Below are 27,922 nucleotides of genomic sequence, written 5' to 3' on the forward strand. Positions count from 1 at the left end.
TTTATGGGAACGGCAAATGGTGCCTTCCCCTAGAGCGCTTCGATTCAAAACAATTACCGTATTAGTCCTTTCAGAATCGAAATAATTCATAAGGGATTGAATATATCATGATTTTACCACGGGTTGTTCCTTAATGCCGATATTTAAGGTCTTTCCTTTTTCTATAAGGAAAGACCTTACTGTATTTCTTCTGATTATTATTATTGTTCTTTCCGTCAAACTTTAACGACATTTCCCAAAAAAGTACGCGACATGTTAAAATGATATTAGGTATCTAATATTGGTTGACCAAAATCTATCTTGTGGTGAGGGCACGACCCCCTTACATTTCCTTTATAGGGGTTATCTCCCCTAACACCGAAAACCTTGTAATCATTCTTACTCCGTAACCATAATAGGTAGAAAAAAACAAAGGGTGGAATTTGTTCAGGAACAGACCCTGGTTCTTCGTTACATATATGGATCGAAAATATTCAACGACGCATTGGTAGGGTTATGCCCTTTCGAAAATTAAACGATGTCGGTTGGCCACTAAAACTCAGAAACCGTAAGTTGTAGCCACCTAGGATCTTCACCAATGATTATCAATTTATGTGACTAAGAAAACTGACCTAAGGTCAAAGGTGAAGGTCATGACCTAGATTTTGACCTTAGCTTGTTATCGGATTTACTAAATAACCGTAAAAGATGGCTGATAAAATATAACGAAGAAAAGGTGTGTCTTGTCCAGATCTACATTTGTTATGTTTGGTTCAAAATTATTGGACCAATTATTATGGACCTAAAACTGTTTTTCGTGTCCAAAATGATGATTTTTCGCTTATAGCTCAAAAGAGGTTAGAGATAGGAAAAACCTTTGAATTGCAAAAATGATCAGAATAATAAGATCTATAAAATTAGGTCAAGGTCAGAGGTCAAGGTCCCTAGCAGCGACATAAAACACCTTAGCAACCATATATTTTTGAACTTAGAAGGTTATGAATAATATAAATATGAAATTTTTAATACTGGAAATGACATTTTTGTTCCTAACAACGACATTTAAGTCCTTAGCAATCACTTATTTTTTTAACTTTAAATACTATGAATAGTACATATGACATTTTTAATACTGGTAGTAATATTTTTATCCTTAGGAATGATTTTTGTCCTTAGCAACCACTTGTTATGAACATAATTTTTAACCCTTGTTAACGCTCAGGGTAAAATATTTGTCATAAAAGGCCAACCCGTGGTAAAATTGCAATATATTCAAGCCCCAATGAATTATTTCTTAATAGATGAGGACAGTAGAGAGAAATGCATTGCTAAAAAGGAAAGAAAAAATAACAATTATTTGAGAATACAGACATGAAACACCCCCTTTTTACTATTTAGACCCTTGAAGATGATTGTTAAAACAGTTTTGCCATTTATTCCTCATCTCCTTATTTTTAGGTTAACAGTATAGACAACGATATCTTTACATATGCTTTAAAATTTTAAAATTAATAAAATTGGGATTAGAAATGGGGAATGTGCCAAAGAGACAACAACCCGACCATAGAGCAGACAACAGCAGAAAGTCACCAACAGGTCTTTACTGCAACGAGAAATTCCCGCACCCGGAGGCGTCCTTCAGCTGGCCCCTAAACAAATATATACTAGTTCAGTGATAATGAACGTCATACTAAACGTTAAATTGTACACAAGAAACTAAAAGTTAAAATATACAAGACTAAAAAAGGCCAGCGGCTCCTGACTTGAGACAGGCGCAAAAATGCGGCGGGGTTAAACATGTTTGTGAGATCTCCACCCTCCTCTTATATCTCTAGCCAATGCAGAAAAGTGAACGTATAACAATAAGCACATTAAAATTCAGTTCAAGAGAAGTCCGAGTCTGATGTCAGAAGATGTAACTAAAGAAAATAATACACAAATAACATCAGACTACTAGCAGTTAACTGACATGCCAGCTCCAGACTTCAATTAAACTGATTGAAAAAGTATGTCTTCATCATATAAATATTAGGCACAATCCTCCCCGTGAGGGGTTTAGTATCATACCATCATAGCATATATGAGAAGAACATAACCCGTGTCATGCCAACAACTGGTTTATTAATAATAAATGTGTTTAGTTCCGATGCAAAGACCCTATAAGTAAATCAATATTAACGCCAAAATATGCAATCTTTAATGACCTGACAACAGTATCGTACAATGTAACTATATCCCTTCTTAATAAGTATATTTAAAGGTTTTGTTAACTTCTGAGGTGAAAACTGACAATTTTGTGCTTTATAAAGAATATTTCCATAAAATATTGGATGTGAAATACCTGAACGTATAAGAAATCTGCATTTAGAGCTATATTTCCGAATGATGTTCTCATACCGATGATAAAATTTAGTAAATGTTTTGACTAGTTTGTGATATCGAAAACCCTGGTGTAATAATTTTTCAGTAATACATGAATTTCTCTCGTTAAAATCTAAAACATTGTTACATACACGAGCGAATCGTACAAGTTGAGATATATAAACACCGTAAGATGGTGACAAGGGAACGTCACCATCTAAAAATAGATAATTAACGATAGGAAATGAGAAATCATCTCTCTTATCATAAATTTAAGTATTAAGCTTTCCGTTAATGATATACATATCAAGATCGAGGAAAGGGCAGTGGTCATTGTTAGTATTAGCTTTATTTAAAGTAAGTTCAACAGGATAAATTTCTTTAGTATACATACTGAAGTCGTCATTATTGAGAGCCAAAATATCATCCAAATATCTAAAAGTATTATTAAATGTGTGTATCAGATGTTGCTTCGATGGGTCTTTGCTGATTTTTTGTTATAAATTGTAACTCATAGCAATACAAAAACAGGTCAGCAATAAGTGGTGCACAGTTAGTCCCCATTAGAATTCCGATAACCTGACGATATACGGAATCTCCAAAGCGAACAAAAATGTTATCTCGTAAAAATTCAAGGGCAGATATAGTATCAAAGCATGTCCAATTGACATAGTTTGTTTTTTTTTTTTTTTTTGCTTATTGCTACAAAACAATGACCTAAAAGAGTTTTTAAATCCCCATTTAAGTAGGTGTGTGATTTTTTTCTTAATGAGAATGTGAGGCAATGTGGTATATAGGGTAGACAAACCAAAGCTTAAAGCAGATTCAAAATCACCAATATAAGCATTCAATTTATCAAGTACTTCCAACGAGTTTTTGACACTCCAAAAGTAATTAATTCCACTATTCGAAGACCTTATTTGAACAATTTATTATCAGGTTTTTGATTGTACCAAGTGTACTGGTAAGAAAAATAGATATTTTAGTAGTGGAACAATGGCTTGAAGACGAAATAAATCTATATTTGTAAGGTGTTTTGTGTAGTTTCGGAAGCCAATATATAGTTGAGACTTTCATTGTTTTTGTTTCTGCTTGTAAAGCGGTAGCTAAAAGTTTATGTTTGTTACAGATGTCGTTTTCTGAAAATGGGGCCAGTTGGAATGTTGGTGAATTGGTGATTTCTTTTTGTAGAACCTCAATGTAATATTTACGTCAAACAATAATAATGTTGTTAGCAGCTTTATCGGCCGGGACAAAAACAAATTCCTTGACTAGTTCTTGGCTAGTATATCACTTTATGTTATTTGAATCTGGACTCCGATAAACATTGGCTTCCTGTAATAGCTGAATCTGATAGATCAGTAAATGTTGCATTTATTGTATTTAGTGTACACCAAACAAAATTGCAGGGGTGTGGGGTGCAGCTCTCCTCTGCACTTATGTAAAAATGAATCAAACAGAATAAAATTAATTAAAACCTAAGATAACCAAATGTATCTGCATTCGCTCCTTTCAATTTACTTCTTTAGAATGCTTGTAAACAACATATGATTAAGTTATAAAAGAAAAGAACCATGTGTATGATGCTGACGAATTACGGTTAAATGTCCAGTTATATAATAATGCTGTAATTAACATTGACTATTCGAAAATAGTAGCCAGGATGAGAGACAATAGTGCACGACGCGACAGGGGAGTGCACTATTTTTCCATACCCTGGCTACTATTTTCCGTAGGCTATGTTAAACACAACATTAATATCATTATTATACTGACTGTTTACTATTTTGAATAGTTGTGTACTTCAATGTAAAAAATGCCCTTTATGTAACTTTGAATATACATGTATTTATAGTGCAACTAGTTGTGTTTATTTCCTAAATATAGAAACATAGCTATATTTTGTATAATGTCAATTTCATCAGGGAACATATTGTCCGCAATAAGAGGTCCATTAAGGGATGAAAATAAGTTTGACATTTGTGTTACGATTAACAAAGCTATCATTTTAATAATTCAATTTGCAGTATAAAAACAATATTAGGTCAATGTCATCAATATGTAAGCTTTTTTTGTACTCGGCGCAAAACTGGGGAAGGGCAAATAATTGATTCAATAGTATGTTTTGAGTAGAAATGATTGATGTTAACTGAATATAATTTTTGCAGACTACAATTTAGTCAATAATCGACTTTAAGGATTATGTACCCTTCTGTTGATTCAATGCTAAACATATGGAAATTTTATAGAAAATCCAAAGCCTTTATCCTTGTACTTTCATATTTGGCAATTTGATGACTAATAGATATAGGATTCTTGCATGCAGTGCTAGCATTGTTTTCCTTAAAACAAGTGTATTAATGTAGTTATTAGTTAAAACAAATAAAAATATGGACCGAATCAAGTACACCTTTGAGGGTGCACTCGACTCTAGTGTCTCTGCACGATGTATTTTTGAATTTACAGGTTAGTTAGAACATTTTGTAGAAAATGAACACTAGCACATCATAGAAAAGTAAGTGAGTAAACTATGTCTCGAATTTTATAACGAAAATCTCTGTATTAAAGGCTGTGGATTTGCTATAAATATATTGGTTTATTTGCCACAAAATACTTTTTTTCTAGTAAATGCAATGACACAGTAATTACTTATGTTTTCCATCAAGTTTCCTCTTGGTATATGTACTAAATGGCCTATCTCTATTATTCATTATATCTGTAGTTCTGATACAATTAAAGTTTGAAAAATTCGTAAAAAAATTGCTACAGAAGAGGTCATTAACCTTAATAAGTGGTTTATACCATCGTCATTTCAAGCGCACATATGATCAGGCTTATAACTTCAACTCACTTGTCTGTCAAAGCGACTACGCTCCGACTTTGCATGTAAAATTAAACAATGATTGACGTGAAAATCAATAGTCTATCGCAACAGCAATGCATAAAATAGTGCAGTTAGCGCTATATATTTCTTTTAAAAACTATGCAAAAATAAAGCAATTCTAGTACACAAAGCTCATTTGTTAAAATTAATGTCACCTATACATTGTATAACGTAGAAAATTGCTTGATTACTATTATATCTGTACAAATAATGTCATACATGTAATACATGTAGGTAGGCAAAAATAACACGTTCAATTGTATATATGTTATTGCTTTCATAATAATTTAAATTCTAACAATTAAAGAACACGCAACTAATATCTATTTAAGATAGGCAGAGGGAAAGTATGAACAGAATGCGACTTTTTCTAATGTAAAACAGTTTAACATGTTATTCAAATGAAGAAAGTGGATATAATGTCTGTGCTCTGGTTATCCGTGCATCTTTTAACTACATGCAATATATATGTGGCTCTGCAATTATCACATAATTAATATATATAAGTTGTATTATCAAAACGTTCACACAGACTAAATGTCTGATGACAAACCTGCGAAATAAATGAGTTTTGGATTATTCCTGTAATTGTATGGTAGTTGCTCCCTCGAGCTCATATCTAAAATTAACTCGTCTCGTAATCGTAATAAAAGCATTTTTCTGGAATTAAATTTTTATCAACAGCCTGATTAATTTGAATACTTTAAAAGTAGAATTTAAAATGATCTTACTATTAAATGCCGTTTGACATACCAATTTGCATGCTGGTTAAATTCCATAAGCATGAACTGGAATCTCTACCACTGCGCCATCAACTCCATGATTGAGGTTCGTTTATAAGCTTAGGCGATGACGGATTCACTAATACTGGGCATCTAACAAAGACAAAACAACAATCTACCTTTTACTCTGATTTACATAATAAAGGGATATAAAAGTTAAACTTCTGTTCCTCCGTATATGTAGCACACTTATACTGCAGTATTGTCCGCAGTTTCTATTTATTTCTTCTGAGTTGATATATCACACAAATTTAAACATAGTTATTTCATACATGTACCCATGTTCCAGTTAAGTAGATTAAAACGTCACAATTCTAGATAAGGGAAAAAAGGGGGTGTTAGTGGCCGAGTGGTCTAAAAAAGAAGTGTTTTCTATTGTAATCACTAGCCAGTAAAAACTAAGGTTGTGAGTTCGAACCTAACTTGTGTTGGCACTCTCGAGTTCGATCTAAATCGACTAGGATTGTCATTTTTCCTACTTTTTTACGGTGATTTTCTCCGGGGACTTCGGCTTCTCAACCAATAGACATTGACCACCACGAAATAGAACAGTGGTGTTGAAAGTGGCGTTAAACACCAATCAATTAATTAATTACAACGTGTAATGAACAGAAAACTCTCCCCCACGTTGGTTCCGTGAAAGAGTTTCCTGTTTATCTAGCGCTCGGTGTATATAGTAATCAATTTCAATTTGATCGACTATTGACGAATGTGTTTCATTCAATTTATGACGTAAAAAAACATGAACATAGTAGTTAACAATATTATTCCTTAATATAACTTTTATTTAAAAAAAAAAAGAAAAAAAAAAAAAAAAACTGTCGTCAATTTCGATTGCAGATGTTGCATCATTTATTTTAACACTCCACTGGACGTTTATTGTTATCCTTATTAAAAATATATAATTAACAATTCGAAGAAGACGCTTGTTATCAACAATGACGACAAAACAAAACATTGCTTTTCACTACAAGTTCTTTTTTATTATAATAAAAATAGTGCATTGATTGCTATATACCTAATGCATTTAAAAAAAAATTGAATCCACTATTTTCTATGTAAGGAAATACCTGTAGCAAGTCAGGAATATGACAGTTGTTCTCCATTCGTTTAATTTGATGTATTTGTGCATTTGATTTTGCCATTCGATTAGGGATTTTATGTTTTGAATTTTCCTAAGAGTTCGGTATTTTTTGGATTTTACTTCATACATGTTGTGAGTGCAAATGCAAATGTAAAATTATTTAAACAATGTCGATCTTGATCATGTTGTCTGTTGTGAATATCATCATCGTAAACAATCCTTTATCACAATGTATGTTCCTATGTAGACTGGTCAGGTTATTTAACTGGTTGTTTTGAATGTCGGGTTGTTGTTTCTTTGACACATCCCAATTTCCGTTCTCAATTTTATACTATAGCTAAAAAGTAAAAACTGAGTATGAATGAGGACTATTAATTAACTATTATTTTCTGGTCATCGTTATTTGCTAGGACTATGGAAGACAATGATGGAAAGCCTCCCAAACATATCTGATCGAGACTATGTCGTTCATGTCAATTATTGTTAGTTGAATGAGCTCACTTTACATTTCCAAATCTAATGCAATATATTTTTTTATTGATATAGGTATGTTTAGCAAGCTGTTCATCTTTTTGTGATAACTAAGATCATTGTAGAAATTTTAATTAGGTAATAGAATCATTTCAAACAACCGTCTGTTTTCAATCGATAAATATTTTTTTACTTTATTTATGTACGTTTTTTGTCAAACAAACTAAATAAAAGGAAATCAGTCGATCTCTTATTTTTGAACACATTAACATGTATTATACATTGTAATCGTCTGTAGATTTTGTACGAAAATGAATCGATATAGTTATATTTGTAAAATACATTTTCTTCTTGGACTGGTCATCGGGATTATGACAGCTTTCTTAACAATGGTATTCTTACAACCTCGTTATCAAATTATAAAATCTTCAGCGTCGAATACACTAGATTCATTCTTTGAATTAGGGACAATGGCGAAGATATCAGGTAGATTATCTGATTTTGTAAAGTATGACGACACACACAGGACATCAGGTCAAAACGCCACCAATATTCCTATCGACGACAGCCATATACATCACGGTAAGTGTCCTCCTATTATTGGAATTTGCGTTACTGATACTGTGGATGCATTTATTTTCGTGGGTATTTATTTAAGTAGATCGAGGAAAACTTGCATTTTCGTGGTTATTTGATTTCGTTGTTTTGTAGATTTCTGTGTACAAAGCTTATAGAAAATTTGAAGTTCGTTGCATACTTAAATTCGAAGTTTAGCTGTTCCCACGAAATCCACAAAAAATTGGTATCCAACGAATAATAATGAATCCACAGTAGATTTTTTGTATATATAAAAAGTTTGATATATTATATCAGTTTGAATTTTGATGGCTTAAACTTCAAACTTAATTGTTTTCAATGGTCATTTTCAAATTTGGATTAGGGAAACCGGGAATATGGTAACAGATCTGGAAAAGATCGTATCCAGAATAATTCTAATAAAAGCACAGTATTCGACAATCGATTGATACAAATACATATGCAACACCGGGGTTGAGTGAAAGACCTATCTACTCAATCAACCAAAATAAATCAAAAACAAATTGCGAACCATATTTCTTTACAATATATGAGATTGATCATGACTGTATCATGTGTAATCCACTGTGTACAAAATATTTAAACAGATCAACAAAAGGCCTCAATCGTAACGATATATTAAAGTTGTATTCGATTGATCACAATTGAACTTCAACTGTCAACACAATCAGTGTAACCAAATAAAATTACCAAGCCTCGATTGTAACGATAAATCATATCGATAGCGATCAAACAATTCCTGTCCACTCAATTATCTCAAGCAATCATCACAAAGACTCGATAAAAACCTCGTTTGATTGGTCTTCCCGGTTACAAACCAAAGCAAATAAACATTGACCAATCAACCAGGAAAATGAGATCAATGTGCAATGAACCATGCCAGGCATGTACAGTTTACAATCCTTCCATACAACAAATAAAGTGGACATACTACTTATACAGTTATAGATTAAGAACAACAGACCAAAACACAAATACTTAACACTGATCAATGAACCGTGAAAATGAGATCAAGGTCAAATAAACCATCTAGAATAACATGTACATTTGTACATCATAAAATATTCGCATACACTAAATAAAGTTAACCAAAACTCGAAAACTTAACTTTGACTATTGAACCATGAAAATGGGATCAAGGTCCGATGACACTGCCAGTTGAACATGTATATCTTACAATCATTCCTTACATCAATTATAGTAGACCTACAGTATAAGAAAAACAGATCGAAACACAAAACCATAACATATATAACCACTGAACCATAAAAATCGAAGTCATGGTCAGATGACACCTACCAGTTGTACATGTACACATTATAATCAATCCATGCAGCACATATAGTAGACCTATTATTGCTTATAGTACATTTGTGTATCTTAGATATAGACTTGCAAGGTACGTTCATATCGAATATATAAAGTTATTATACTACTCATACTAAGAGGGGAGCTAATATGTTTTCAAATAGTCACTGACACTGAAAATAAGGTCAAAGACATGTGACAGACGGAACTGCGTAATTCAATGCATCTGTATACAAAGTATGATGCATCCAGGTCTTCCACCTTCTAGAACATAAAGCCTTTAAGAAGTTAGTCGCCGCTGCTGCTGGATCACTATCACTATGTCGAGCTTCTGCGACAAAAGTCGCAGGCTCGACAATAAATGCAAAACTATTAAAATGATCTTATTGTAAGGTATTGTCATTAATTATTAGATATGATTAAAGGTTTTCTTTACAAAATTAATAATGTGTGGGCCTGCCAAATCCGACTATATCATTGTAAATGACATGGTTTTTTCTAAGTATTTATGTTCAGTTCATTTTAACTTTGGTGGATACTGTATCAATGATAAGCATACCTTTTCTCCGTATTTTTATAATGTGTTACGCATTTACGTCAGACGCACATTTGTTTGTATAAGACTGAGCAGTTGAACTCAAATAAAAACCATCAGAAGGCCAAAACAAATTCGAAGAAAAAGATCATTCGAAAACCTAAAATTCCAAAAGTTGTGCAAAATACTAAAAACCTTTGGTTTTTCAATGGTTCAGTATTTGTTTCACAGAAAATTCACTGGACATGAACATAAAGTATCAATGATATGAAATGTCAATCAAAAGTGATAAATACTGGTCAGCTGATACTCTTAATAACGAAAGGTCAACAAGTAGTGGTTTCGGACCAGTTGTTATTTAAACACAGCAAAGATACCCGGCCTGCTCTTTTGTCTAAATAAGACTCACCAGTTAGGCTGGATTAAAACATTAGAAGTACGAAATCATATAAGATGTGGCGAAGTATTCATAACCGACAGTTCTGCCAAATATTGCAAAAGCAATATTAATTCGATGACAATGCCTCTCTCTATACGTCCTTACCTTCGTAGTTATATCTCAAATATACTTATCAGAATAAAACAAACAAATGTTATATACAAATAAACTCATCATAGCTACCAGGATTGAAATTTTACATTACGCCAGACGCGCGTTTCGTCTACAAAAGACTCATCAGTGAAGCTCGAATAAAAAAATGTTAAAAAGGCCAAATAAGTACAAAGTTGAAGATAATTGAGAACCAAAAATGTCTGATAGTTTTGCCATTTATTTTATTTTTAGATAATGACATAACAGCAAAAGATTTAGAAAGAAGAATTCGGGTCTTATGTTGGGTAATGACAAGTCCTCGGAATCTACACAAAAAAGCCCTTCATGTAAAGAATACATGGGGGAAAAGATGTAATACATTACTTTTTATGAGCTCAGTGTCAAATTTAACTTTCCCAGCCATTGGTCTGAATGTTTCAGAAGGTAGAGAACATCTCACTGAGAAGACAATTCTTGCATTTAAATACGTATATGAACATTACAGGGATAAAGCAGATTGGTTTATGAAAGCGGATGATGACACTTACGTTATTCTGGAAAATTTAAGATATTTTCTGAAAGACTATAATACAAGTGATCCTGTTTATTTCGGTAAACATTTTACCAATCCCGCTAAACAGGAATATATGAGTGGTGGGGCGGGATACGTTTTAAGTAAGGAAGCATTAACAAGATATGTCATGAAAGGAAATGATTCTACAGTATGCAAGCAACATGGACCGAATGAGGATGTCACTTTGGGTGAATGTATGGAAAAAGTTGGTGTTAAGATTGGCAACTCTACTGATGCACTAGGTCGAAGTAGATTCCACTGTTTTATCCCAGAATATCATTTGAAAGGAAATTATCCAAAATGGTATTACAGTTTTTCTGTGAATGACCCTCAACAGGTAATATATCTTAAAAGAGAGGCACAAAATAATAAAACACAAAACAGAATAAACCTAGGGGATATAAGTTACATGCTGCGGGAGGGTAAATATTGCTGATATGAATATACATGAATAATTAAATGTGACAATAATTATTATTTTCTTATCTATCATAGAAGCTATGGACGTTATAGACATTTTGTTTTTCAATGCACACTGTCTTTTGTGAATTTTGTTATCAGTTTAGTTTGCTAACGAACTGCTTTTTTCAAACGTTTAATCTGAGTAACACGCGATCTTGTAATAACTTGATATATGGAAGTGACGCCTTTTTACCTTTTGATGTCTTTTTGTTTGCCAAGTCAGGCACTTTGTGATATTAATTGTTTGGTGTCTTCAGTTTGTTTTTTTTTTGTTTTTTTTTTTTTGGTCTTTGGAGGACTTTGCTGCTGACGTTGGTCTAGTATGGTTCAGATATAATCATTGTATTTCACTCGGAGATGATTCAAACTAGTGTCGAGCATGACTTTTAAGTGGTTAATAACTGGTCTAGATAAACTTTGGAGCTACTAATCAGACATTCAGGAAAGGTCTCTTTATATCACCGTTGGTCCGGTCAGTTTATAGTTTGCTATTATATGACTCAAATTCGATTTTTGACTGTTTGTTTTTCCCTTAAAGTTATAGATGTTTATTTCAGGCGTTATTCAAGTTATATTATTTTCATAAAAATGATAGGCATATTATGAAGAAACCTCAATTTTAAGATAAGGTTTTTTTTCTGTAACTAAATAATTTAAACCCGTATATTCATTTTAATAACATAAACCAAGAAAAATACGCAAGATTTATAAAAGAACAATACCGACTGTGTCTAACAGTGGGGACAGTATGCATATTCATCTATGCATGCAATAGAAACATACAATCTGTAACATGAACCAAAAAACATATAGAAAACCATACGAAAAAATTCTGATCTAAAACAATATAAAACGCTCCTGTTTGACAGCATTATTCTAAGCTATGAAAATTATGTATCGTGTTTAAGTTCAACAATTTTGAGATGATACAAAGCTACATGTATATGGCGTTTTCTTTTATTGTTGTGATATCATTTTGGGCGAGACCGTCTTGATAATGTCCTTGAAACGTACATCGCCACTGGTACATACATATAGGAAAAATATGACAAAATAAAACAAACTACTTAATTGCAGTTATTTTCCTTCTTCTTTTGCTTAGGTGGCGGATTAGTATAAGGGATCCTACCTTAACCGAACCTTTTGTATTTATATATTATTGTATTTATATGTTTGTCATGAATATGCATATGGTTTAAAGAAAAAAGACATATACACCTTATAGGGTACATATACTATTTCTGTTTGTATTATTGTCATATAATTGATGCAAACCTCTTTCGTTTTATGAGTGGTAATTTCAATTTCTATGATGTTATTAAAACAGCAACTAAAATACTTATTGTTATGTACTTTGTTTAACCTATTTTTAATTTTATCATGTTATTGTAATCATTCTAATTATTTTGGAAGCCGTGATTGGCTAAGTAAATATTTGTTTGTTCTTTGTGTACATGTCTGTATATATTTATTTTACAGGGTACAGAGAGTGTGAGTGACTATGCAATAACTTTCCACTATATCTCACCAGAACAAATGCATGTAATGGATTTTTTTATCTACCATTTAAGACCGTATGGTATATATTCTGGCGAGCAACAGCTGAATGGAAATAGATAATTTGCAAATAACACTAACATAAAATGTTTTATGCATGTGGGTGCAAGCCAAATATTTACGGAATTACAGAGACTATTGTGTATATCAAATTCAATTAATATGTGAAGTAATATATTGCTCTTTGAAACAGTGTCCTATAAAATAATGTTTCATTATTATATATCACTATGTGTTGTCCCAATCTATGAACAAATATCCGTGAGAATGAACAGGTCCCAAATGAAATGTTGTCTATATCATGTATATGTCAATATATTTCCTAGATTTGGTGACCAATTAAAGTGGGGTTATCCAACGTTATAGGGTGCGTTCATTACGATTATCCTATTGTTAGACTCATATATATTTTTGTTTTAAATTAGAGTATTGAGATTTTTATACTCTTACTGAAGATTCGCTTATATAAATCTATGGACACAATACAGACTGCGTTGTTTCGAATCCAAATAGCATGAGTTGGAATCCCGGGGAGGGAAGAACAAGAATCGTTTTCTGTATTAACATTGTTGCGCTTAATATATTAAGAGTATTTATATATATATATATATATATATCTAATGTTGAATCTGCAAATTGTTGTTCTTCCACTAGCCGGGATTCGAACTCTATATGGGATATCGCCGAGACAACATTACCTGCACTATGCCTATCGCTCTAGAATGTTTTTTTTTCAACCTCATCCCTCATTAATTTGTACAAGAGACCGTCACCATGCCAAATTATAATAGTACTATGTATTTGGTTGGTTAATGGTTATTATAAATGAATTTGTAAAACACTATGCTGATTTTTCCTATTCCTAACAAGTTTTCAGAATAGCAAGCAAGGAGTCATTAGTACAATGTAACATTCATTAGATATTAATTTAATTTTGGATGTAACGCGTCTTCTGATTGGCTGGCGTTATTTTATTATGAGCCCATAGACATAATTTATTGACGTCATCAACGTTTTTTCATGGTTTTCTACGGTTTAGAATGGAATTTAGAATTAAATTATAAGAAATGACTGTAATATTTTTCTGTCTATTCGAAATAACATAAAAAATGTGGTGCACACTGTTAAATAACCCGCAACGCGCGTTATTCAGTGTGCACCAAATTTTTTATGTTATTTCTTCATAGACAGAAAAAATATTAAAGTCATTCCTTTAAATACATTATTGCAAAATCTCGATTGGAAATGGCGACTTGCACTGTAGCGAACATGCATACATGATATTATCCATTGTTACATATACAATGAACAATATGTGATGAGACATATACCAAATGACAAAGAAGTTAATAATTTTAGGTCGTTATTGTACGTACGACCATCAACATACAATCATTTAATTTATAACTGAGTTTAATGGACAATGAAATATGTATATTTGTACATATACATGAACAGGTAGAACTGTGAATTAATAATTCATTATAAGTGTTATGAGGTGACTTTAATTAATTATTTGTGTATTATAAATGAACAAGTAAGAATAAAAGTTGAGACTGATGTCAATGATTATAAATGTAATAACATTTTACGTTCATTATCACTGAACTAGTATAAATATTTGTTATGGGGCCAGCTGAAGGACGCCTCCGGGAGCTGGAGTTTCTCGCTACATTGAAGACCCATTGGTGGCCTTTGTCTGTTGTCTGTTCTATGTTCGGGTTGTTGTCGCTTTGACACATTCCCCATTATCAATTTTATCTTAATACAGGTTTAATTTATATGAAATATAGTACAGAGTGATCTAAATTGGTGGTCTTTTAACACAGGTTTTTGCTTAATACAGTACTGTAGGTCTCTTAAGTAGGTTCGACTGTATTATCTATATTGAATATACAGGGATTTTTTTTAGAAATGACTGCTGCGCTGAATATACTTTTTGGAATAACGGTCTACAAGGAGAGATTGTTTATACACAATTTTCCTTTAATTGGGTTTTCAAACATGGTCATTACATTATAAAATGATAGACACAATGGTTACCAATGCGACAAATCTACTTCATATATATGTGAATGTTAAAATTAAGACGTAGTATGATTGTCGTTGAGACACATCTCTCTTTCCAGAAACCAACTGACATAGAAGTTAAAAACTATAGGTCACCAAACGGACTTTACCGATTAGCAAACCCAATACCGCATATAAGCTTACCAATGTCACGAAACAAGTATAAAGTTTATACAATATGCCTAAGCTTGTATTTAGAATTTCTTCATAATTCCATACAGCCAAAACGTAAATAAAATGTCATCCAAAAGAATTTTAGGATTGCGCATATCATAGAATTTTGCATACTGTAAATATGGTAATATATTTATTAAATTCAGAGGATTCAGAACATTTGGGGAATTTAAAATTGGGCAATATGATTGACAATAACCCGTCATGTTGATAGCACTTAACAGTTTACATTTGAAGCATTGATTCTATTTAAGGTGGTAGAGGTCGGAAGACATTTTCAAATGGATCAATAGCATTTAATTTACCTTGTTTTTACATACTCATTTCCATGTACTGATTTTTTATAATATTATTACATATAAATTACCAACACACACTAACGTATTCCCCTATAAATTGAAAACACACCAGCGCATGCAGAAAACAAAATTAAAAACGAGTTAGCATCGGAGAACCGCCCACCCCTCTTTCCACAAGAAAAGGCTAAAACAAATAAATAAAGAGTATTTTACAGAAAAATCGATATAAACAAAGAGAAAAAATATCTAAAAGGAAGAAAAGGCCACATTTTAACGAAATGCAACATTAACACAAAAAAAAAAAGGATCAAATAAGGTAAAGGGCATACTTTTTATAAAGGTCCGTGCTTAAACCCAATAATTGCACTTGATGCAGTACATACTTCCGGTCAAAGATGGCGTCGACCACGTTTTTTCTGTAGAGACAAAAACAGCCACTAAGCAGCCAAAATCCTCATATATCACATGCATATAAACTAAGAAATATATTTAACATTTAAAGGAATCACTCATTATGACTACGGCTGACCAAAATAACGAAATAACTGGTGATAAACACAAAGTAAACATTACCTCGTATGACCTCAGTTTCAACAGTGTGTATAAGGACTACCCAAAACAATGCTTCCCAGATAAACTCAGTAAACCAGCAGGGACAAAAGCAAAAGAACTTCAATACGAAGTACTTGATGAAAGTCTTTATGAACAGCAAGCCAACATGGTTGCATTTAGAGTCCCAGTAAATAAACTTGTCCCATACATAAAGAGCCTTTCATTACTTTACTATGAAATATATGGAGCAAATGACCAATGTCTTGTTAAATGGTATGACGATCCATTACAATGGAACAAGAAGTCTGGGGGAAAGAAAGCTATCTGTATAGACGTTTCAAATCGTGAAATACCCTTGTTATTCAAAATAACGTTTCATATAAATACTGGAATTGTTCAAATCCAAGGAACATACAAAGACCAGTTTGTAAATAAGGACTTCCCCATCTTGATAGACATCGTGAAACAAGTCATTGAACACAACACACCAACTGACATACAAGTAGAGGGTAGTGATGAACATTTCACAGTTAATCAAGAAACAACTGCAAAGACATTAGTAGAAACTACTGATCAGCCATTTATAAATAATGATGGTAATAACAACAAATTGAAGGTTAAACATTCTTCAAACCATTGCTGTGGACCAGACCACTGTCAAAGTGTTGTAGCATATAACCAAGAAGAGTCGGTAAACAAACTTATGCACAATTTTGAAGATAAATTTACATTAGCGCTTGAAAAAGTTTGTAGTCAGCAAACAGCAATGCTCTGCAAAAGCATTGAGACAATGCAGGAAAAATATGCACAAAACATTAAATCCTATGATACAAAATTTACAGACATGCTAAATAAGTTTAGTACTATTATTGACAAATGTGTCACAGTTGAAAAAGAAAATTCAGAACTCAAATGCAAGCTGAAAAACCAACAACATACAAATACCTTGGAGCAGCAAATTATTAAATCCGAACTGGATGCCAAATGTAATTCTCTGAAAACTCAGTTTGACAATCAAAAAGACATAATCCAAAAATTAAACAATGACATCGGAAGAATTTCTTCACAATTAGCTGACAAATCAGTTACAATCGACAATCTTCAAACCGAGATAACTTTTAAAAATAGTATCTTGGAACACAAGGATATGGAAATATTAAGTTTAAAAATTCATGATAGCAGAGATGACAGATCTGAATTTCAACAAGTCCCAACTAGAAACTTAAAACAAAGAAAACCTCATGTTACAATAATCGGAACTTCTAATATAAAAGGTATTCAAGCAGAAAAACTCTCAAATCACTTCACCACAGACAGAATTACTGCATTTACATTACATGCATTAGAAGAAACTGCAACGGAAATAAAACAACTAGCTCAAGCCCCATCAGTGCTTGTTCTACACTCACTAAGTAACGAACTACGTACAAAGGAGGCTAAGGACTGTGTTGAAAACATGTCAACAATGGTTAACTTCACACAAGACGAGTACCCTGATACACCAATAGTGATTTCTTTGCCTACCCCTAGAAAAGACTCTGATGAACTTAATTTTAAAGGGCAAATGATAAGCTTAATGTTAAAAGAGCGCCTTAGAACAAACAGAAATGTATCTTTTTGTGATAACTCTAATATGTCATACAAGGGAGAGGCTTTGCCAAGATTTATTGATGACAAGGATGGTTTTCATCTCACCCCGAATGGTACTGCAGTATTGGCATCAAACATCAGAGACTCTATTGACAATATTTTAGACTTGCCTAAACGTGTACCAAGAAAACAAAATGGCAATCGAGGTCGGGGCAACCCTTATTACAGAGGACGAGGCGGTGGACGTGGCCGTGGTGGATACAGACGAGACTAAATAGTATTTGGAAAAATAATATCACAAACTAGTATCTGTGAAGATATTATTCATTGAGAAACATTAGTTTGTTTCATTTTTGTTTAAGTATTGTTATTGAAATTTTTATTACTGTAGAAAACCAAGAGTGTTTCATTTAGATCTATTTTAAAGTACAGATACTTTTATCTTTAATTATTACACCATAAAACATTATAAAAAAAGTATAGATATAACACTCTTTTATATATACATTTGTAACTAGATACAAAATCAGTTAATTGTTTAACTGCATAGAATTTAGAAGGTGTAATTTAAATCATTATATATCACATATTAATACTTTAGGGAGATTAAAATGAGAACATCATTGAATATTTCAACATGGAATGTGGGGGGTCTTATATCAGAAAATCATGACAAGACAACAGACCCTAGCTTTTTAGCAGAGTTCAAAAATGATGACTTAATATTTTTAACAGAAACACATGCCGGATACGATTCAATTGTTTCATTTGAAGATTTTCAGTATTACCCTTTTTGTAGGACTAAGTCGAAGAACAACAGATATTTTGGTGGGTTAGGCATTTTGATACGTAATAGTATCAGAAAAGGCGTAAAATTTCAAAATGATGGTACATCTGAATATCAATGGTTAAAACTCTGTAAGGAGTTTTTTAACTTTAAGAGAGACATATTTATCTGTATAGTTTATTACGCCCCTAAATGCTCAATTGATTTAATAGAAATCTTAGAAAAAGACATAATTGAGAAATATGGAAAAAAGGGAGAAATCATATTGCTTGGCGATTTTAACGCCCGAACTGGAAATGATTGTGATTTTATTGAAGGGGACAATACCAACCACATTCCATTAAACAACAGCAATTATAACCTTGATATTTTGAATGAGAGAAGAGCCAGCTGCGATAATACTGTAGATTCTAGAGGGAAAGACCTTCTTGATTTTTGTATATGTAATCAAATCCGTATCTTGAACGGGAGAATATTAGGTAATAGCACTGGCAAGCATACATGTTTTAAGTATAATGGTTGTAGTGTAGTTGATTATGTGTTAGCATCAGAACAATTATTTTGTAACATTTTATATATGTGTGTATCAGATTTCAAGGCAACTTTTTCCGATTGCCACTGTAAACTATCATTTAAGTTATTAGCCTCATTTACAAACGAGAACACTAACTCAAATTTAAAAGATTTCCCAACAAGATATGAGTGGAATGAGGAAAAATCAATAAGTTTTCAAAATGCCTTTGCTCATCCCGCTATCCAAAACGAGTTAAAAAACTTTATAACAGAAGATATAAGTTTTGATTCAGCTGGTATAAACCAAGCAACTAAAACAATCCATTCACTGTTTGAAAAAGTTTGTAAAATCACCCTTAAGAAAAAAAAGAAAAGAGTGAAAACTGATAAAAAATGGTTTGATCATGAACTGACATCGTTAAAAAAAAATGTTGATGGAAAAGCTGCACTGATGAATAAATATCCTAAAGACCCATTTATTCGTGGGTCATTTTTTAAAACATATAAAAAGTATGCAAAACTTAGAAAGTATAAAAAAAGGGAATTTAAAAATGTAATTCTAAATCGTCTAGAAAATTTGGAAACTGAAAACCCTAAGGAGTATTGGAAAATTGTGAACCTCCTACGCAATGAGAACACGGATAAGCCAGAAAATAATATTGATGGTGAAACCTGGTACAAATATTTTGCTTCTTTAGCATCTATTCCAATAGACAAACATGATCAAATAAAAAAGATTGAAGAGAAATTAAAGTTACTAGAAAGTAATATAACCAGCTTCACACTTTTAGATAACAAGATATCAGAAGCTGAACTAAATAAAGCATTTAAAAAGCTTAAATCAGACAAAAGTCCTGGATTAGATAATATAAGCAATGAGATGCTTAAGGCATCTCAATCTTTTATTAACACAATTTTACTAAAACTTTTTAATGCAGTTTTCACCTCTGGTATATACCCAAGTGAATGGTCAAAGAGTTTTATTTGTCCAATATTCAAAGCCGATGATAGAAAAAAACCTGAAAATTACAGGGGAATTGCTATAAACAATAGTATCGGAAAACTATTTAATATTATTTTAAATAACAGATTTGACCTTTTCTTAGATGAAAATAATATAATTCATGAAACCCAGATAGGGTTCTCCAAAAAAGCACGTACCTCTGACCATATTTTTGTATTAAGATGTATCATTGAAAAATATTTAAAGACTGGAAATAAAAAATTATTCGCATGTTTTGTCGATTTTCGAAAAGCTTTCGATAAAGTCATACACATTGGTATTATGTATAAACTACAACTTTGTAATATAAATAATTATTTTTATAGAATATTAAAATCTATGTATACCAAAGACAGATTATGTGTAAAAATAAATGATAAAATGACAGAGTTCTTTGTATCAGGGGTTGGTGTAAGGCAGGGGGACGTTTTAAGTCCAAATTTATTTAAATTTTTCATAAATGAACTTCCAAAAATTTTGCTGGAAAAGTCAGAATCAGTTTGTTTAAATAACGAAAAGATACCATGTCTCCTATATGCTGATGACCTGGTCATTTTTTCAGAATCTAGAGCAGGGCTTCAAGACAAACTTGATATTTTATATAACTATTGTAATGAATGGTGTCTTGAAGTCAACTCCCAAAAAACCAAAATAATTATATTTAATAATAATGGACATTTGATAAAAGATGACTTCCATATAGGGGAGGAAAAAATAGACTGTGTAAAGCAGTATAAATACTTGGGTCTTATAATTCAAAACACTGGTAAATTTACTGAGGCTAGAAAACAACTTTACCAAAAAAGTCTTAAAGCCTGTTTTAAGCTCTATAGGGACTTGAAATCCTCAAAACCTAGTATTGGTACTTTTCTTCATTTATTTGATCATTGTATTAAACCTATTATTTTATATGGTTGTGAAAACTGGGGCACTATTAATATAACCCCTAAGAGAAAATCATCATCTCTCTTTGATATATTTAAGGATTGGGAGTCTGAAAAACTTCACCATAAATTTTGTAAATATATCCTTGGAGTTACTAAATTGTGCACTAATATAGGAGTTCTTACAGAACTAGGAAGATATCCTCTTTACATAGACATGTTAAAACAAGTCTTCATGTATTGGCACAGACTTGAGAATTCCCCATCAAACCTGCTGAAAAATGCATATAAGGAGTATATGCATTTACATAGCTTAAACAAAGGTAATAATTCCTGGTACACTAATATACTCTTTTATGGGGAAAAGTTAAACTTTAATTTGGCTTATTGTAAAACCCTAAGTAAATATAAATTTAAAAAATCACTTAAACAATGTCTCCGAAACAGTTTTCTTGAGACTTGGAAAGTAACCAGAGATTCTTATTTACAGGATAAAGGTAAATTGAGTACTTATTTCAAATTTAAATTTTCATTTGGTAAAGAAACCTATCTATCCTCTATAAATAATGGCAATTGTCGAATTCTTACTAAATTTAGGTTAAGTAATCACAAATTAAGAGTTGAAACTGGTCGTCATGAACGCAGGGTAAATATGTCAGGTAAATTAGAGAGTATTCCACGATGTGAAAGACTTTGTCAATATTGTAATTTGAATGTGACTGAGGATGAACACCATTTTTTATTGCAATGTCCTCTATATGTAACTTCAAGAACCATTTTACTTGATGATTTATTTATGGAATATCCAAAACTAAGAATACTTAACTCGCAAAACCTATTTATATGGATTATGACAAATGCATGAAATGATAATGATAATTTTATTAAAAAATTATGCAAATTTTTAACTTCAAACTTAGAAGTGAGAAATAATACTGTCAAGTGAATTAATACAGGTTTTAATGATAATATTTGGGGAAGAGTTATCTTTCTTTTGCTGAACTGACAATGTCGTATATATATGTACTATTGTTTTGTTTTTATATAAATCATATTATAATGTTTAAATTTCATATTGTTTCTAAATATGTATTTTAATTTATGTTTTGTCTATTATCCATTTTGTTTGTAATTCATATGCCTATAAGGGCCCTTTGATTAGGAAATAAACATATTTGATTTTGTTCCTTGTCTGATAACTTACGTAAAGCTAGGTTCACACTGCTGATCAGATCAACTCGATGATCCCGATTGTCCAAATTTCCACGACCAAGCTCAACCAAAATCTTGATCGGGCCTGTTAACGACTTCTACCCGACCGCCATCCGACTATACACGACCTTAACTCGACCATTCACGACTCCTTAATGACATCATAACGACTCCATCCCGACAACAAAATGAATACTTATTCGATAATTCCGATCAATTCACGATCTTTACACGATCTTTACTCGACTAGCTAGACCAAATCAACTACTAGTATTCACGATCTCAGCCTGATCTCGACCAGACCAGATCGACCTGATCGTTTATGGGTCGTATGGATAATCGAGAATTGGTCGGGTATGCACATTTTTAGTATAAAAACGTCCGAACTTTTTATTCCCTGCCGCTTCGAAGTGGACATTTAGTATTATCCTTGTCCGTACGCACGTACGTCCCAACATGACCCTTTAAAATGTTGTATATGCTAGCTGGGGCATTATTGGTGTCCCATGGACACATTCTCCGTTTATTTTGTTATATTCAGTAGAAGGTCCGAGTAAAATCATACATTTAAAATATGTACATAGAAAAAAAGCAGTTGGATTTGTGGGCAAGCTGGTAAGAGTTCAGAGAGACAGGTTGATAGCTGTGACGGAGCTTGAAGAGTGCATAGAAGACGAAGAAGATGGTGTAGACATCAACAGGCGCCAAGAAATCTAGGTGAGGCAGTGGCTGACACGACGACCACTGTGTGGGCAGTTTGAGAGACTTGAATTAACTCAATAAAGAGAAACTCAATGCTAATAAAAAAAAATTTCTAGTGTACACTGATATGTAATGGTAGTTTCATTGCTGTTTTTGTGGAAATTACACCACAAAATGAGATTTGTCACTGGATGAGTACTTATGATGTTAGATAGCAATATACATAAACTTTACCATCCCTATTTCCTTGCTTTCTTACAAATAAAAGCGTACTGTTGTTCAAATATATGTGCTTAAGTATGTAATCAGTATTTCAAATAAATTAGATATCCAGTAGTTGAATGGTTCAAGATATTCGATTTCTTTTTGCTGTATGGCAACAACCTGTATGTATTTGTCAAAAAATATAGCAAAAAGAGGGCAAAGATGTCACATAGTTCACCAAAATTTGACCAAAATTAGAATTTCAATCCCCTGAAGTGATACCTCTTCCAAAACAGTTTACAACTTGCATATATCTATCAAGAGATCAAGTCTGCATTTCTTTCTAACCAAAGTTTGGTAAACGTTGTGTGCCGTTTGTTATAGTTTGTTAAACAAACAGAAGTGGAAACAAATGCATCGTTTGGTTAGAGGGGATTGAAATTTTGAGTCATTTTAGACAATGTTTTGAGTTATGACAAACAAAAACACTTTTAGATAGTTGATTTAATGTTAAAGTTAGAAAGAAATGCATCGTTTAAACTAACAAACGACGAACGACAAACTGTAGACGCATTTGCAGCGAGTGTATAGTTTGTCAAAGTGTATGCAAGCTTGCAAAAGTATGTTAGAAACAAATGATAAAAACTTGTGCTCGCTAATCGTTACTGTTAGAAAGAAATTCGGACCAAATAAAAAAACATTTGTCTTTCGTCTCATTTTTGTGTGAAATTACGTCAAAAAGTTCGAATGAAACAAAAAAATGACTGAAAGATGACCTATAGTTGTTTTTGATAATTTCTGTGTCATTTGGTGGTCTGTGTAGAGCTGTCTCATTGACAATTGTACCATATCTTCTTTTTTTATGCTACAAACATTTCTGGACAAACAGAAAATACGGACAATTACTTTTAATATTACTATTTGATGAATCCGCCAGTGCCAAATTGCAGGATTTTCTTCCCTTCAGGAACATCTGAGAACATCCCAGGTTTTGTTGGGTTACGTGTTGCTAAGTTTTTAGTTTTTTTTTATGTTATTTGGACTGCTGTTTATCTTCTCTTCGGTTACCGTTTTTCGCTATAGTTGTGTCGGTTTGTTTTCGACCTCTGAGTTTGATTGTTCCTTTGGTGTCTTTTGTCTCTCTTTTAAAATGTTACCTCTCCTTGCAAAGGTTAAAACACGTACTGTACATGGAGGAATTTTTGTACAGTTGAAAATAATGTTGCCAATATATTTTTGCGGAAGCAGAATTATGAGAGTTAATCAGATCTGCATACACTTTTAGAGAATCGTGTAGCAGTCATGTGTTCTCGTGTATGGGCGAGTAGAGATCGAAAAATGGTCGAATGTGGTCGCGCAGGTATCGGGTATTGGTCGAGTTGGTCTGGGATAATATAAATATACAAGTCGCAGTGATCTGGAAGCGATCGGGCATTGGTCGAGTTAATGTGGAAATAATCGGACGTTAGTCGAGCAAAGGTCGAAATGATCGAGAACTGATTGGTAAAACTTCTGTATTCCGACCAAACTCGATCTCTACACGATCCTTTCCGTATCAATTCGACCGCTACTCGACGCATTCTCGATCTCTTTTCGAGTGACTTGCTTCTCGATCTTTACTCGAATGTTTTTGACATGTCAAAAACTCTCGGGTAGAGAGTTAGATTGGTGACGAGCAAGGTAGACTATCCCGAACATTCTTGTCGATTGAGTCAAACCAGTCTCTCGATCACATAATTTGTCTTGATCGAGTTGATCTGATCGGCAGTGTGAAACTAGCTTAACAAAAGATGGCTATTCAATTTTATAAAATATAATCAAATTAGCTTTATGACCATATAAAATAAATGTTTTGTAGTTCCTCGAAGTGGACACAACAAATAGTTATTAGATCAATCCAAATAAACCTTACATTAGTACGTTGTACATGAAAGTATTATAATATATATAGTTATAGATTTATTGACTGGTGTTAGGTACAAGTTCAGCACTATTGTGCTATTGTGCTATGTCGTGACGATTGTTATTAACAAGTTTCATACAAATACAAAATAGAGTTTCAATAAAAAAAAGTATAACTGATTACATCTCATATAAGTTCTATTGTGCCAGAGTATTGTGACAGCAAAATGCATTAAGTGTGTAGGTAAATGTATTATCTTTGGTTAGATTGCTTACTATCTAAACCATGAAGTCATTATTATATTACTAGGAATACTACCCTTCTTCAAGAGTAGAATAGTCCGGCAGATAACCAATCTATCTGTCTGTAGGACTAGACTACTCCGGAAGAAGGGTACTAGTATACCTAACATAATAATTACTTCACGGCAAGCAAACTAACAAATGATATTTTTTTCTTAAAACATTTACCTACACACTCAATGCATGTTGCTGTAATCAATTCAATTAAAATGATTTGTTCTTAATATATAAACCGAGTATTTATTATTTTTCCTTGACCACTTCAGTTAAAATAGATCATTGATTTTCATTGTAGATATTAATACATACATAAAAGCGAACATCTTAGTTCAAAAGATTATAAACAGTAACATCTGGTCAAAATACAATTTGTTAAAATATCTGACGATATAATTTAATATAATATAGTATAATATAAGACTTATATCTTTCAATTCCCTAGAAGACGTCATGGTATCTCAAAATAAATACGGGAACCAGAATTGTCATTATTTTACGAACAACTCCATTCTACCTGAACTTAACTTGAAGGTCATAGGTTTGATTTCTCTTTTGTGTGTCGTTTTCTGTGCAATATCTTACACGATGATGTATACACCTACTTCCCAAAGAAGACTCAGAGCTAGAGTACTTGTCAGAAAAAGCAAAGATTTCACAGCAAACAATAGCTGGATATTCACGGAAAGTAATGAGACAAGACACATCACAACAGATAGAAATTCAGTGGATTTCACCAGTTTAACTTTAAAACCTGAAAGTAAGTACACCATACATTATTTTCTAAAGGACATCAAGATAAAAAAAAAAAAAAACAAGAAAAAACGAGTAAATGCCAAGTTACCGTCATAAGATTAGTTTTAATAATTTCACTGATATTGTTTTTGACTTTTTGGCTAAAATTCGGTATACATGATTTATCCATGTAGTGTCAATACAATTATAATGCCTCACTTATGGCCTTACGTTTGACTGTCTCTGCGTCTGAATAAAACTAAAAAAAGGTTAATACTTCCATAAACATAGAGTCAAGAACTGATCCATTCAAAATTCAAAATAGTGAAATAATGTAAACTGAAGCAACACAACTTAAAGGATGAATAAATATAGAAATTTAACGATAGCTATCAATAAAAGACTTGAACGAAAGAGATAAAATATGCTTAATTATGAATATTACTTGCAGTCTAGTAAAATGAGTATCTTCGAATGTCTGCATAAACCAGAGGTCCATGTATGAAACGAGTTCTTTTTGTTTTTATTCCTGAACCTAAAATAAATAATACTAAAACAGTGCCTGTCTTTCAAATAGAAATACTTAAATTGAGAATGGAAATAGGGAATGTGTCAAAGACACAAGAGCCCGACCAAAGAGCAGAAAAAGCATATGACCAATAATAGGTCTTCATCGCAGCGCGAAAACCCCCGCACCCGATTGCGGGCATCAACTGGCCTCTTAACAAAAAAGTGTACTTGTTTAGCGTCACACTAAACACCGAAACAGGAATAAACTTTAATTAAAAAAAAATTTACCTGACTGACAAAGACGAGTTGTCTCTGACGTGGAACATGCGCAAACAATACGGCGAGACAGAACAAGTGTTGTGAGACCTCAACCCTCCCCCTATACTTCCAGCCAATGGCGAGACAGAACAAGTGTTGCAAGACCTCAACCCTCCCTATACTTCTAGCCAATGGCGGAACAGAACAAGTGTTGTGAGACCTCAACCCTCCCCCTATACTTCTTGCAAGACCTCAACCCTCCCTATACTTCTAGCCAATGGCGGAACAGAACAAGTGTTGTGAGACCTCAACCCTCCCTCTATACTTCTAGCCAATGGCGGAACAGAACAAGTGTTGTGAGACCTCAATCATCCCCCTATACTTCTAGCCAATGGCGAGACAGAACAAGTGTTGTGAGACCTCAACCCTCTCCCTATACTTCTAGCAAATAACGGAACAGAACAAGTGTTGTGAGACCTCAACCCTCCCCCTATACTTCTAGCCAATTGCGGAACAGAACAAGTGTTGTGAGACCTCAACCCTCGAACAGAAAAAGTGTTGTGAGACCTCAACCCTCCCCCTATACTTCTAGCCAATTGCGGAACAGAACAAGTGTTGTGAGACCTCAACCCTCGAACAGAAAAAGTGTTGTGAGACCTCAACCCTCCCCCTATACTTCTAGCCAATGGCGGAACAGAAAAAGTGTTGTGAGACCTCAACCCTCCCCTAGTATTCTAGCCAATGGCGAGACAGAACAAGTGTTGTGAGACCTTAACCCTCTCCCTATACTTCTAGCCAATGACGGAACAGAACAAGTGTTGTGAGACCTCAACCCTTCCCTATACTTATGGCCAATGGCGAGACAGAACAAGTGTTGTGAGACCTAAACCCTCCCCTATACTTCTAGCCAATGTAGAAATAACAAATATACATACAATGCTCCGTGTTGAAGGCCGTACTTTGACCTATAATGGTTTACTTTTATAAATTGTTATTTGGATGGATAGTTGTCTCATTGGCACTCATACCACATCTTCCTATATCTATATACAATGTTTACTTTATTGCATATAACCTGGGCAGTAATATGCATACTTTTTT

General features: G+C 32.9%; 1 protein-coding gene across 1 annotated transcript; it reads left to right on the plus strand.

Annotated features, from left to right (window-relative positions):
- The first annotated feature begins 7,851 nt into the window (after positions 1–7,851).
- On the plus strand, positions 7,852–14,015 carry LOC143083226 (glycoprotein-N-acetylgalactosamine 3-beta-galactosyltransferase 1-like). The gene is made up of 3 exons (XM_076259477.1): positions 7,852–8,143; positions 10,786–11,444; positions 13,049–14,015. Exons 1-3 carry the CDS (start codon positions 7,873–7,875, stop codon positions 13,187–13,189), a joined length of 1,071 nt encoding a protein of 356 aa, XP_076115592.1. The 5' UTR covers positions 7,852–7,872; the 3' UTR covers positions 13,190–14,015.
- The last annotated feature ends 13,907 nt before the right edge of the window (positions 14,016–27,922 follow it).

The sequence above is a fragment of the Mytilus galloprovincialis genome, chromosome 7 (genome assembly GCF_965363235.1).
Source record: "Mytilus galloprovincialis chromosome 7, xbMytGall1.hap1.1, whole genome shotgun sequence".
In the NCBI taxonomy this organism is placed as follows: domain Eukaryota; kingdom Metazoa; phylum Mollusca; class Bivalvia; order Mytilida; family Mytilidae; genus Mytilus; species Mytilus galloprovincialis.

Coding starts and splice junctions, on each gene's coding strand:
- LOC143083226 (XM_076259477.1), top strand. CDS start 7,873: ATGAATCGATATAGTTATATTTGTAAAATACATTTTCTTCTTGGACTG. Junction 8,144..10,785: donor CGACAGCCATATACATCACG/GTAAGTGTCCTC, acceptor TTTTATTTTTAG/ATAATGACATAACAGCAAAA. Junction 11,445..13,048: donor CTGTGAATGACCCTCAACAG/GTAATATATCTT, acceptor TTTATTTTACAG/GGTACAGAGAGTGTGAGTGA.